The 13,305-nt window shown below is 48.5% G+C and overlaps 2 protein-coding genes across 3 annotated transcripts; one reads left to right on the top strand and one right to left on the bottom strand.

The window, feature by feature from the left end:
- Positions 1-1,150: 1,150 nt before the first annotated feature.
- ADO (2-aminoethanethiol dioxygenase) lies at positions 1,151-4,940 on the top strand. The gene has a single exon (XM_023205137.2). It carries the CDS (start codon positions 1,527-1,529, stop codon positions 2,337-2,339), a length of 813 nt encoding a protein of 270 aa, XP_023060905.1. The 5' UTR covers positions 1,151-1,526; the 3' UTR covers positions 2,340-4,940.
- A 3,485-nt stretch (positions 4,941-8,425) lies between these two features.
- On the bottom strand, positions 8,426-12,815 carry EGR2 (early growth response 2). Of its 2 annotated transcripts, none has more exons than XM_023205134.2 (2): positions 12,293-12,815; positions 8,426-10,910 (listed from the first exon to the last, which is right to left on the bottom strand). In XM_023205134.2, the coding sequence occupies exons 1-2, from the start codon at positions 12,459-12,461 to the stop codon at positions 9,649-9,651; spliced, it is 1,431 nt and encodes a 476-aa protein (XP_023060902.1). In that variant the 5' UTR covers positions 12,462-12,815; the 3' UTR covers positions 8,426-9,648. The 2 variants fall into 2 exon arrangements, with proteins under 2 accessions (XP_023060902.1, XP_023060903.1); XM_023205135.1 differs by lacking the exon at positions 12,293-12,815 and adding an exon at positions 11,753-11,866.
- Positions 12,816-13,305: the final 490 nt, after the last annotated feature.

The raw sequence follows: 13,305 nt of genomic DNA on the forward strand, positions 1-13,305 counted from the left end.
TCACTATCCTACAACTTATTCCCTCATCTGCAATCTGGGAATAATAATAGTGCCTGCCTCTTGAGAGACACTGCAAGGATTAAATAGTATAACATTCGTTACATAATTCACTTAACACAGTGCCTGGCATATTGTGAGTACTCATTAGCCAGGTTATGTAATTCACTAAAAAAGTATGCCTATTTTAACTGGGGAGGATTTACTGAATCACTCCAATTACAAAATGTACAAGAAACCCATGGTCAGCTTTGGAGTCCAAAAAGACTTTAAACTCAGGGTTAAGTTTACAGTTATAGTATCTAATGTCTTGCTTTTCTAGTCATTTACTTATGTCAAAAGTTAGTTCACGCCACAGAGCAGGATGCCTCTGTGTAGTGAACTAACTTCACAATTACTGATTGAACTGACTGTTGCACACCACTGTTTCTCCTAGGCTGCCTCAGAACCATCTAGTAACTCCATCTCTGGGTGACGACAGGAAATCCGCATTTATAAAAGCCCCCTCCCCCTTCTCAGGCAAACTAAGATTTGATAACCACTAGTATTCAGAATCCACGACCACTGTAAATGGCCTCTCAAGACTCTCCAGCAAAAAGCTATCGTGCTCTGTAACCAGAAGAGCTGCGTCATCAGGTCCTGATGCAAACAACAACTGGGCCCAGCTGGGCCGAGTAACCTTGGTGATCACAGAGGACGGCCTGGACCCCCTCCCCTCCTAGGAAACACAAAATTACAAAAGCACCCTCCTACAATTCCCGTGGGAGACAGTGCTACCTAGGCGGCTATGAGGAGCTAAGGCTGACTCAACAGCCTCCTTCCCAGGAGCAAGGCCAAAGGAAGGCGACCCCGCATGGCTAACCAGGCCCCAGCGGCGCCAGAATGTTAACTACCCTCCTCACCCTGTTACTTATGAAGGCCAAGAGCCTCCACTACTCCGCAGGCCAGCTGACGGAAGTGCGTCACTCCACCCTGCGGGGGATGCCGGGAGTTGTAGTCAAGTGACTACTACTCTTGCACCTCGAGTCATCTTTTTTAAAACAAGAAAAACACCTCTGCATCCTGAAAAAGATCGCTTTATTCCCAACATGTGTAATAGTTCCTCCATTCTCCAATCAACTAAGTGAACTCTCTCAGCGCTCAAGCGGAAAGCCGGACTACAAGTCCCGGCATGCTCTGCAGGGTCCCCGGGGGCCCGGCCACCGTCGTAGGTGCGGGCCGCATGAATGGAGCACCGGGCGTAAGGCAAAGCCTGGCACCGTCCGCGCGGCCGGTATCTGCTCCCGGAGCGTGAGTGCGGGGTGTGGGGCGTGCGCGTGCACGCTCAGAGGGGGCGCAAGGCGAGCGCGCCGGGCAGTTGCGGGCGCGTGGCTGCTGAGGTTGGCGGCGGTGCCGCGCGCCCGACGGGCCGGTGGTTGCGGGACCTCCCGCCTCGACCCGGGCTGCGGGCAGCCGTGGCGGCCGCCGGGGACCGCAAGGGGCGGAGGAAAGGAGGAGGCCGGTCCCGGTACGCGGAGGAGCAGCCGACCATGCCCCGAGACAACATGGCCTCCCTGATCCAACGGATCGCCCGCCAGGCTTGCCTCACCTTCCGGGACAGCGGGGGCGGTCGCGGCGCTTCCGATCGCGGCGCGGCTTCTGGCCCGGAGACGCCGATGCCGCCGGGCTTCCCCGAGAACCTGAGCAAGCTGAAGAGCCTTCTGACCCAGGTCCGCGCCGAGGACTTGAACATCGCCCCGCGCAAGGCCACACTACAGCCACTGCCGCCCAACCTGCCGCCAGTCACCTACATGCACATCTACGAGACGAACGGCTTCAGCCTGGGCGTGTTCCTGCTCAAGAGCGGCACGTCCATCCCTCTGCACGACCACCCGGGCATGCATGGCATGCTCAAGGTGCTATACGGCACCGTGCGCATCAGCTGTATGGACAAGCTGGACGCGGGCGGCGGGCAACGGCCGCGGGCCTTGCCGCCCGAGCAGCAGTTTGAGCCGCCGCTGCAGCCCCGGGAGCGAGAAGCAGTGCGGCCGGGCGTGCTGCGTTCGCGGGGCGAGTACACAGAGGCCAGCGGCCCCTGCATCCTGACACCGCACCGGGACAACCTGCACCAGATCGACGCCGTGGAAGGGCCTGCCGCCTTCCTGGACATCCTGGCCCCGCCCTACGACCCGGACGACGGCCGGGACTGCCACTATTACCGGGTGCTGGAGCCAGTCAGGCCCAAGGAGGCCTCCAGCTCGGCCTGTGACCTGCCCCGAGAGGTGTGGCTCCTGGAGACCCCACAGGCCGATGACTTCTGGTGCGAGGGAGAACCCTATCCAGGTCCCAAGGTCTTCCCTTGAAGCCACCGGCGCCCAGGAGCAGTGGGCCGAAGACGTGCCCTACCCTACCACAAGGGCTGTGTCTCTCTCTACCCCCGAGCCTGGGCGTTGGATCTACTGGAATGAGCAGCAGCCGCTTCCTCGGCAGCCTTGGGAAGCACGGGCGACTGGACAGCAGCCGCCGGGCACGGTTATGGGGGCGGAGTGGGCGGGGAGGCTAGATTGTTTCCTGGTACCGTCACTGCCACTGGGGCTTTGATTTGGAGGAATGGGGCAGGGGACTATCTGAAGCGCTTCCATCCTAAAGCCATAATGAAAGTATCTTCCTCTCTTCCCCATTCTATACAAAATACTAAGTGGTTTTCTTCCTCCCCCTCCCCACCCCTTAGGTAAATAGGGTTTATTTTCCACTCATGCCCTTATGCCCTTTTTTTCTTACAGTTTTAACTTATTGACTGTGCATGACCCAGTGGTTTGAATTGTTTTTAGTTCGACTCATTGGTAAAAACTAGGTTTAAAGAGATGAGCTACTGTTTAAAGTGAGCTGGCCTGCCTAATTAATTCCTTGTGAAAATTAAATGATTTTTTCAGTTTGGGGATCACTCTCACAACTTAACTATGCATGTAGAGGACAAGATTTATTTTCTTTCCTCCCTGTGCCCAGTAGCCACATCTGGTTTACTCAGGCAGCATCTACTAAGAAATTCAGCACCTGCATAATCTCTGTGACATGGTCACTTAGAGCTTATCTTCCCTATGAATCTCCAGATCTGTGAGTTGAGCAGATTTCATGTTGCAGATTCACTTTAATGCAAAGACTATTATCCTCACATGACTTTTTTTCTTGTCTTACTGTACCTTAAAAGGTGATAGAGTAATTCTATATTTTCTAACGGGAAGATTCAAAGGAGCTGAATGTGTTATGCTTCCAAACAACTGAATGTAAAACACTCCTAGCCAGCTGTTGCATTCCCTATCTTTATTTACTTCCAATATTTTACTGTAAAAGTAGGGAGAAATATTATGTTGATAGCTGTTTCACATTCTCTCAGGATCTCTGATGTTCCCAACTCGGGTATTTCCAGCTGTGTTGCTGGCAGTGTTGTCTCAACCCTGTCCCTAAAACGACTGAGCGCTGGGTTCATCGAATGTGGTTTTCTGTAGAAAGAGATAGAAGGCACAGAAGATCACAGCTAGAGAATTGAGAATTAACTAGACTGCTAGCCATTTTAGGGCACCAAAACTTGGGATGAAACACTTCCCACTTCCCACTCCCAACCCCTGAAACGAACAGTCTTGCTATCTGTGACTAGTTTTATTTTTGTGCTTTTAATAGTCTGAGCAGTCTTACCTTGTTTACAGATGTATTGACACCATTTGCTTCAGGCCATGGAGCACTGTTTCTCCCTTTTTACTATTTATAAGATTCCTTTTTTCACGAAACTTTTAATAAAAACAAATTGTAGAAATAAACACATTAAAATTTGCCCAGCTGTCGTCTAAGCCCTCTTGATTGACTTGCCCAAGTGGCAATAGAGTTCTAATATCTATAATAAAGGGAGATTTGCTATTATTGGTGGAATGTTGACCCGGTATGTAGAGAAAGAGTATGTGCCTTTGCCTCTTTATACACACAGAGACCCAGGGTGAGGGAGTATTTGTTTCCAGTTTTTAAGGTAGTATACAAAAGCAAATACTTGGTGAATGATTTAAAAATAAAACCAAAACAAAACACAAAAAGATATTCCACAGGACATGCCACTTTATTATAAAACCTGACACAGGCATAGTACCACGTATTTCCTCCAGGGTTGTTAAAATTGTTTTATTGTAGCTCCACATTCTGATGTAGTTTAAAATGCCTTTGGGGGCAGTTCGAAGCAGTTCTTCATGCCACTTAGTTTGAAAATAAAATTCTAGATATGCAAATGATTTTCTTAGAAAACTTCACAAAATGTGTTTTTTTTTTTCCATAGCACGGTAATAAATGTGGTTATCAATCATATACTTTTTTGGATTATATTGTAGCAAAAAGTTGATTAGCTTACAAAGATTATTAATAGCAATGTATGTGTTATAATACAACCTAGAGTACATTAAACTAACCTACAAAAACTCATCCTGGCTGTAGGATAGTAATAAAGGAAGAATTATGACTTCATTATGAAAAAAAAGTTTTAAAGTTTTCAGTTACAAGCAAATTGGAAGAAAATACCTAAGGTGCTTTCAAAAGAGTAACTGAAATTGTTGCAGGCCAAAACAGCAATATGATATCTCAGATTTAGTTCAATAAGAACAGTGAAACTTTTGGTTCACTAATAAATTCTGAGTAAATTACTGGTGAAGACAAAATGTAACTTGTTTTAGTGAGCCACTAAGGAAAGAATATGCTTATTACAAAGACAAAGTGTGGTGCAGAAAGTATGTTGCACCGGTGTGCATAAACTGTTCGTCATGACTGGATATGTTGCTATTGTGTTTCTATATACTCCGTCCAATATAGATAATTTTTAATAACAACTGTGGAATAAAAGTTATCTTCCCCTAGGAAAGACTAATGAGCACAATGATACTAATCACTTTTGTGGTGAATAATAAATGCAATAATTGCCTCATGGGTGAGAAATTGTCTGTCTAAATGCTTCTGAAGCTTTTAAAGTATCTGGTTCTGTCACTGGCCAGTCATACCAATGCAGAGTATTGTGTACCTACTTAGCTATTTTATGAGAATTGATTTTTACTAAGCCTGATTTGAATGGGTTGCATTTATACCAACTGCTATTTATTAATGAAAGTGATAGCCTGCTTTTTAAATAATATGTTTTGTCAACAGGAGAGGGTTTTCTGAGCTTTTAACACTAGTAACCCTGAACTTCTTCCAAAATCCACACCTTTTATTCCCCCTTTTCATTGTCTCCTTGTAGGTGCCTCAGTCCTGGCATCTCGGGAGGACTCTTCCATTACTCATCTGTTACTGATTCTGAATCTTGTGCTTTAGCTCTCCAGCCCAGTGAAGAAGCAATATATCTTTAATTCAGGGCTTGCCTATTGCTTTCCAACTCTAACCTGAGAGCAGTGCTACTTCTGTAATTGCAGGTCTAAATAACTTAAACGTATATACAGAAGCCAATCACTGATCACTTCCATTGCAATGAGGCATCTGCTGTCAAAGAGAGAAACCATTTGTCAAGTCCCTTATAGATATTGAATCTTCAAACCCCAATCTGAGGATGTTTGCATTTCTGGATTAAAATCAGTATACCTGTAATGCCAGCACTTTGGGAGCCTGAGGCAGGCAGATCACCTGAGGTCAGGAGTTTGAGACCAGCCTGGCCAAAGTGGCAAAACCCCATCTCTACTAAAAGTGCAAAAATTAGACATGGTAGTGGGCACCTGTAATCCCAGCTACCTAGAAGGCTGAGGCAGGAGAATCGCTTGAACCTGGGAGGCGGAGGTTGTGATTAGCCAAGATCGTGCCACTGCACTCCAGCCTGGGTGACAAGAGCGAGACTGCATGTCAAAAAAAGAAAGAAAAACAAAATCAGTGTACTTAAGGAAAATGAAGACATGTTTCAAATTGTTTAGAGATAATTCTTACTTGATTATTGCGAGACAAGGAAAAGCTTGCCTGCTCTGATGTCTACAGTTTGATTACCATTAAAGGTTCACAATGTATACTGTAAGATTATGTACTAAAAGCTAGTGGCCTTCTGCAGATTTTAAAGCCCAAGTAATATACACTTAAAAATAGTTTATTTCCTTGAGAGTGAACTTTGAAACAGCATGAGGGAAAACACATCTGAAGCTAATGTCTAATTGGACTATTTTGCTATGACAGAAAAAAGCTTACTTTGTATTTAATCTAAGGAAAATAAGATAGTACTATACAAGAAAACAAAAATACTTTCATTCTGGAAGAAAAGAGTTTTAGGACTTACTTTTTTGTTTTCCTGTAGAATTTGTTTAGTTTTAGCTTCTGCTGGCAGCATTTTTGGGACTTTTTAATGCTGACCGCTCTTCCCCCCACTCCCCATACACACACACGCACACACAAAAGTGGTATTAAATGGTTAAAATGTCACTGCAGCCATTTTTAACATACACGAAACAATTTGCCTTAATCTTATTAGCAGCTGGGATAATCAAATTAAATAGCCTGGTTTGTGAACACTTGTAAGCCTTATGTAGGTATAATCAACCCATTTTTAATATGAATTGAACTATCTCAAAAGCACTATGAATCTTTAAGATGTTATTCTCCAGAAGTGTATGTACAAGATTAGAAGAAGACATTTTTCTGTGCTTTATTTCTTGAGCAATGTAAAAAATGAGACATGTGCAAGAAGCACCCTGAACATTTTAAGTAGAGAGCAAAATTGGATTAAAGATACTGACCTTACATGTTTAAATCTACTAGTAAAAGCCACAAGGTTGGCTCTGAGAAAATGCTGAGGTGTGGTGTTCCTTATGGTATGTGTGTTAATGCTACCTCACCAAGCCCACGTCAGGGTGAAAGTGATTATGTAACCAATTTTGCTGTCATCAAAATATCTTCTATTTTATTTTTGAGATGACTTTTGAGTCTACTGCTTTGTAAGTAATTGTTTAGATTATCTTGATTGAAAATCCTCTAAAATTAGAATTTGGCAAGACAAATATATCTTACAAAATTTGGGTATACTATATTTTAATATAATGAAATCTTGGTAGGAAGAAAGTATTCTTTTAAATCATGTAATTATCAAAATGTAGCACTGTCTGATACTTACCAAAGTTGGACAAGCAAGGATGATACTATGCCAACAAGCTGGGAAATAGGAACTAATGGGAAAACACCAGTCACTAGAAAAATCTGAAACAAGTTCGGAAACCTTTTATTTCATAGTAGAATAGGGGGATTCTACATTCTTGAAATAGGGATGGAGAAGAGATATAGAAGAAAGGCATTCATTCCCTCCACAAATCGGATCTCAAATTCTAGTGCTGGTAAGGGCAAAAGGTGGTTTCCAGAGTGGCTGTAACCATCTGCTGTTCTGAAATACAGGTTGAGCCTGAGGGAGTCTTAACAGTCCTGAAGGGCAAATAGACAAAGGGATTTTCAGATGTCAGCTAAACAGTGGACGCTGCTGCAACATGTTACATTTGTGTAAGGCTCCAGAGGTGGGTGAATGTAAATGATACTTAGGCCCAGATTTTACAGTAAAGATGATAACTTCACAAAGGCATCATCTGTTTACTTGTGGCTAAATTAACTATTTTTTGGTGAATTTATATTTTAAAACCACGACAAAAGACTTGCAGTAAAACGAACCCTACAGTATATTCTTTGCTAACCCTTATCCAGTACCATGGAGGACCATATTGGCCTATTTAGTTTAGATCATCTTTGAGATTTTCTTGAGGCATCTGTATCTAATGAGCTGAGTATTTTGAAGGTCACTTCTGGACCCACCAAACCTTTGGCAGATCAATGATCCTTTCAGATAGGGCTAATCAGTTGGGAAGTGAAGGCTGGAGAGAAATGAGTCCTGGGGTAATTCCTTTGGCAACCCTTTCATGCTGTCATCAGCAGCGTCTGGGAGCATTTTCGATCTGAAGAGATGATAGTGCTTTTCAAAAAGTTTTCTGTGGTCATGAGACTAATCCTGGAAGCTGAAAGTCATTTCCAGCTTGACCACGCCACCACACTTTCCACAAAGCCACATCTCGTCTGAGTTCCAGACCCTGGTCAGGGTTCTGAAAGCGGTTGCAAATGTGTAGTCTCCGAGTGGGCACTTGTTTGTAAGTATTTATTTTCCGGAGCCCACTCAGGAGCGGAGAGAAGCTATAGGCTGTTAGAGACAACGGAACAATGAGTCAAAACAACGCCTCCCCACTTTTACACTAATGCATGGGGGAAATCCCCAGAACACTAGTGTTTGATTATGAATGGAGCCTGCTTTGGGGTTGGTATCCACAGGCTAGCAAAGAAGACCTGGAGACCATGGTTTGGTCAAAGCATTTTCACTGGTGCTTAGTGCCGTTTTTAAAAAATACTGCCACAGCGACTGAATGACTGTTTAATTCCCACCCAGTAAGTATTTCAGAAATGATTTCTGCAACAAAAATATTGTTGAAAAGTATTTATTTACACTATAGTCACAAACCATCCATTATCTGAACTTCAGTTAGTGGTTTTGCATTAGAATAGATTTATTTTTTCACAACTATTAAGAGCTAATGACCAAACAAATCAGCTCCAGTAACATTATGTACATTCTTATCTGAAATTTGACTACAAAGGTAACACTTTTAAGTCACAAAACAAAGCATACAAAAATATACTTTCTAAAAAAAATTCCAAATATTAATAGGCAGAAATATACAGCCATACTAAACCCAGGGAGTGATTTTTCTTTCCATAATAAGGCAACCCATTTACATGCAGACCCTGTAACATTGTCTACATCACACAAGGCACCAAGGACACTTCCAACACAATTGCATGCATCCTAGTTTCAGAGAATATATGTACATCCCCTTTAAATAAGTTAACCTCTGACTCATTTCAAGAGATCATAAATGCTTTACATTTTTTCCCAAAGATTCAGAATTGTAGAGAACAGTGTACATCAAAAATACACAAAATCTGAGTGGATATACACTGAAAAAATAGTCTACATTTCTCAACTCGAAAAGGAGCAGATATTGCTATGTCCCTCCCATCACATTGCACTTCTGTTCTCTGAGTTTATAATACATATTGCTTCAAGGGTTGAGACAACTAGATATGCTCTGATTCGCCATTCTAGGGCCACAGAGTGCGGCATAAAGGCCATACATACTTCACTCACTGTACAACATGCCCTAAATCAGTCCCAAGCCATAAAGTGCACATCAGTTTTGCTTGTCTTTTTGCTGTTCCCACTTGAAGGGATCAGCATCTCCCAACCTATTGTAGAAAATGTCTTAGATCAACTCTGACCATCCAGAGTCAAAAACCTGTGATGGGTCAAAATAAGGGGAAGTGGGGGAGCAAAACCTAGTCAAACAACCCTTTAAAGCAGGGTCAGACCTAAGCCCTCTTGGCCAGGGGTCCCCCACCACCCCCTTCTGAGCCTCCCCTTTGCCTTGGGTTGATAGTCAACTCACCTAAGAGAGACTAGAATGGGCTAAATTCTAGGAAGGAACTGCTTCTAGGTGGAAAGGGGGCAGTGCTAGCTCCACCAAAGGCCTTTGCCCAACAAAGGGAGGGAGAGACAGGGAAGGGTGGTAGTGTTTGTTGTGCAGCTCCAGTGGACAAAGGGCCTCCGGGACCTTTGGGAACTGGTGTGTCAGCCTGAGTCTCATCTCAAGGTGTCCGGGTCCGAGAGGAGCAAGGGGCGAGCGGTCCTCCACCAAGAGTGCTGCTGTTGCTGCTGCACAGGGTACCCCCAGGCTGCACGCCCCCAGAGCAGGAGGCTGTAGAGGGGGCTGGCACTGATGCAGAGGGGGCACTGCTTTTCCGCTCTTTCTGTCTCAGGTGGATCTTGGTGTGGCGCTTCCTCTCATCACTCCGGGCAAATTTTCGGCCACAGTAGTCACAGGCGAAGGGCTTCTCACCGGTATGGGTGCGGATATGGGTGGTGAGATGGTCACTGCGGCTGAAGTTGCGCATGCAGATCCGACACTGGAAGGGCTTATGCCCAGTGTGGATTCGGATGTGCCGTGTCAGCTCGTCGGAGCGGGAGAACCGCCGGTCGCAGCCTTCTGCTGGGCACGGGTAGGGCCTCTCGTGCACTGGCGTCTTGCTAGGTCTGTTGGGGTACTTGCGAGGCCTCAGAATGGGCCGCAGTGGCAGGTGGTGTGGGTTATAGGCGGCGGCGGCCGCGGCAGCGGCTGCTGCTGAGCTGCTACCAGGCAGCCGGGGTCCCTCGCTGCCTCCACTGGCCCCTGGTCCGGTCACCCCAGTACTGGGGCCCCCCAGGGTAAAGTTACGGATGGTAGAGAGTGGAGTGAGTGGAGGGGGCACCCGCAGGGTGTCCAGGGGGCAGGGAAAGGGCTTACGGTCTGGGCCAGCTGTACCATGTAGGTCTCTCTGGCACTGAGATGGAAAGAATCCAGGATAGTCTGGGATCATTGGGAAGAGACCTGGGTCCGTGGCTGGCTTGGGGGACGGATAGGAAGGAGGTGGTGGGTAGGCCAGAGAGGAAGAAGTGGAGGTGGTGGCTGCTGACAGGAACGCAGAAGGGTCCTGGTAGAGGTCTCCTGCACAGCCAGAATAAGGAGGAGGCGGCGGTGGTGGAGAGTACAGGTGGTCCAGGTCAGGCTGGGTCTGGGACATGGTGCACACACCCAGGGGTCCTGTGGCCAGTGGGTTGGGGGAGGCAGAGGTGACGCTGGATGAGGCTGTGGTCGAAGCTGGGGAAGTGACCCCTTGCAAGATGCCTGCACTCACAATATTGATGATGCCTTCTGGGTAGCAGCTGGCACCAGGGTACTGAGGGTCAATGGAGAACTTGCCCATGTAAGTGAAGGTCTGGTTTCTAGGTGCAGAGACGGGAGCAAAGCTGCTGGGATATGGGAGATCCAACGATCTCTTCTCTCCAGTCATGTCAATGTTGATCATGCCATCTGGGGAGGGAAAAGGCAGAATGGAGGTGGAACAATGAAAATACAGCCAGGATTCCCTTCTCACCCCGGCTCACATAGGTCCATTCCCAAGGCCCAGAGTCTCAGCACTGTAGAGCTGGGGCAAAGTCCAAAAGGTGGGAAATTGAGACCCACAGACAGTAAGAAGAGGCCAGCCCAACTGTGGCCACCCATTGACAGTATGGAACTCAAGAACTACCTCCAAAAAAGCAGAATGAGCTTTTCCCAACTCCCCTCCACCCCCAGCCATCTGCAGCTCTAGTCCCCAATAAAAAACACCCAATAATAGCAACAACAATATTTTAAAAAGCCCCATCTGCCCGGAGCCTCTCTCCCTCTTTTTTGCCTGGGGGTTCCACGGCTGAGGCACCAGGACAAACACCACCCAAGAATCGACCTAGTGCCGTGATGCTGCCAAACCGAGAGGAGAGCTCGAGAAGCGGGTGGGTGACTTCCCGGCTGCTCCCCATCCCCAGCGCCTTGTGCCTTTCTCTCCCTCCCTCTCCCGCTGCGCTTCAGCTGAGGGCTGCTGGAGGGAATGGGGGCTGTAGAGGAAGAAGTCCGTAGGTTTCCCTGCCCTCCCAATCTTCGCCGCCTTTCCCGACAGCCGCGCGTCCCCGCCTCAGCTCAAGGCCAGTGGCCGGGCTTCGAGGAAGGTGCGGGGGCCGCGAGAGACGACTTTCCACGGCATCGCCAAGGAAACCGGCGTCGCCGGTGCCCCCGCGGGCCTCCCTCGGCAGTCCGGGGGCTGCTTCCCGCCGTTGCTCGCCCTCCTCCACCACCCACTCCCTGCCTCCGCCGGCCGGAGCCCCCGCCTTGCTAACCCCCTCAACTTCGCGGGCGGTGCGCAGGTGGGGGAGCGCCTCCAGGCCGCAAGAAGGGAGCGCTCCGAGATTTTCCCGGGGTCGACTCTGCCCAGGAGGGAGCTACCGACGATTTCCCCTGACGCTTCTCCGCCGCTCGGCTCTCCAGGCGCGCAGCTCTCCCCGGGAGCCCCGAACTTTACCGTCACTTTGCCCCTGCCCCGGGAGAGGGGAGGTCGAAGTGCTACCGGCCAGAGGGCCTGCGCAAGCCTCGAAGCCTGAAGGGACGCCTCTTCCACCCCCATCCCTGCGCTCGCCCGGGGCTGGGCGCGCCGGGGCGCACGCACGCCGGTTTGCTGGCGACCTGGCGCATCTGCCCGCGCGCCCTGGTCCCTGCTGCCGCAGGTTCCTCCTACACCCACTTCCAGTCTTTAAAGCCAGTGCAATCAGCACCGTCCACCTGGAGCCCCAATCCTCTCCTGCGATTCCCGCACACCCACTGCACCCCACCCACCACCTCCGGGCCGCGCAGGTCCCGGCCTGCGAAGACACGCGGCTTACCTCCGGCTACTCCGTTCATCTGGTCAAAGGGGCCTCCCAGTTCGGCATTGGGAAAGATGGTCACCGACGTGGCGGCGAGGTCCTCCACCGGGTAGATGTTGTCAGACAGCTGGTGCACAAAACCACTGAGAGTTACTGGGATTTTGTCTACGGCCTTGGCGGTCATCATTTGCTCCTCGCACAACCTGGAGACCCAACTCCCTCGCTACCTGGAGTGTCAGAAAAGCCGTTTTGGAGAGGGGTTGGACTGAGCCTGGGATGGTATCTCCTTTTGCCCTCCACACTTAAAAACAACCACCACACACAACCAAAAAAAAAAAAAAAAAAAAAAAAAAAATCAACAGAAATAAAAGTAGCAAACAAGTTGCTGTTTTTTAAGAAATAAGAAAAATGGCTATTTGCCACTGACTCTCTCCTGTCTGTGTTCCGGCTGCTGGGAAGCCAGGAGTAGCTGGTGTAGTGTTATTATAACAGTCAGTGTGTCCCCTCGCCGAGCTATTAATCAATTGCTCCTTGCTCAGTTAGACGGAAAGTGTTGCTCTAAGTATTTATGGGCAGGTCTTCAATACCCGTGACGTCGCTGCCCATATATGGACTGAGGAACAGGGCTGGGCCAGGCGGCTTTTGCCGTCACATGGCTGATTTGCATACACGGGCTCGGCCGCGCGGACTCCACCGGGCTCGCGACTCCCAGCTCGCAGCCGGCGGGGATCCGCGGGGGTCCCGGGCACGCGGCCCTAGCTGCAGCCTGGGTCCGGGGCACAAGGATCGCGGGAGAGAGGGCGCGCCATGGACCCAGCCGCAGCCACAGCGGGAGAGCAAGCGGCTCCAGGCTGCGGCTCAGCCTCCCGGGGCGGGGAGGAATTCCGGTTCTCTGGGACTTTCCAAAAAAGGCGAAGATCCGGTGCCGGCGGCTCCGCCTCCCTAGCCCTTGTTTGGGAGCCATTCCGGAAAATTAAACTTCGGAAAGAAACCGAGCTGAGCCGAGACACTACAGTCAAACCCCTACTCAC

The sequence above is a fragment of the Piliocolobus tephrosceles genome, chromosome 9, assembly GCF_002776525.5.
Source record: "Piliocolobus tephrosceles isolate RC106 chromosome 9, ASM277652v3, whole genome shotgun sequence".
In the NCBI taxonomy this organism is placed as follows: domain Eukaryota; kingdom Metazoa; phylum Chordata; class Mammalia; order Primates; family Cercopithecidae; genus Piliocolobus; species Piliocolobus tephrosceles.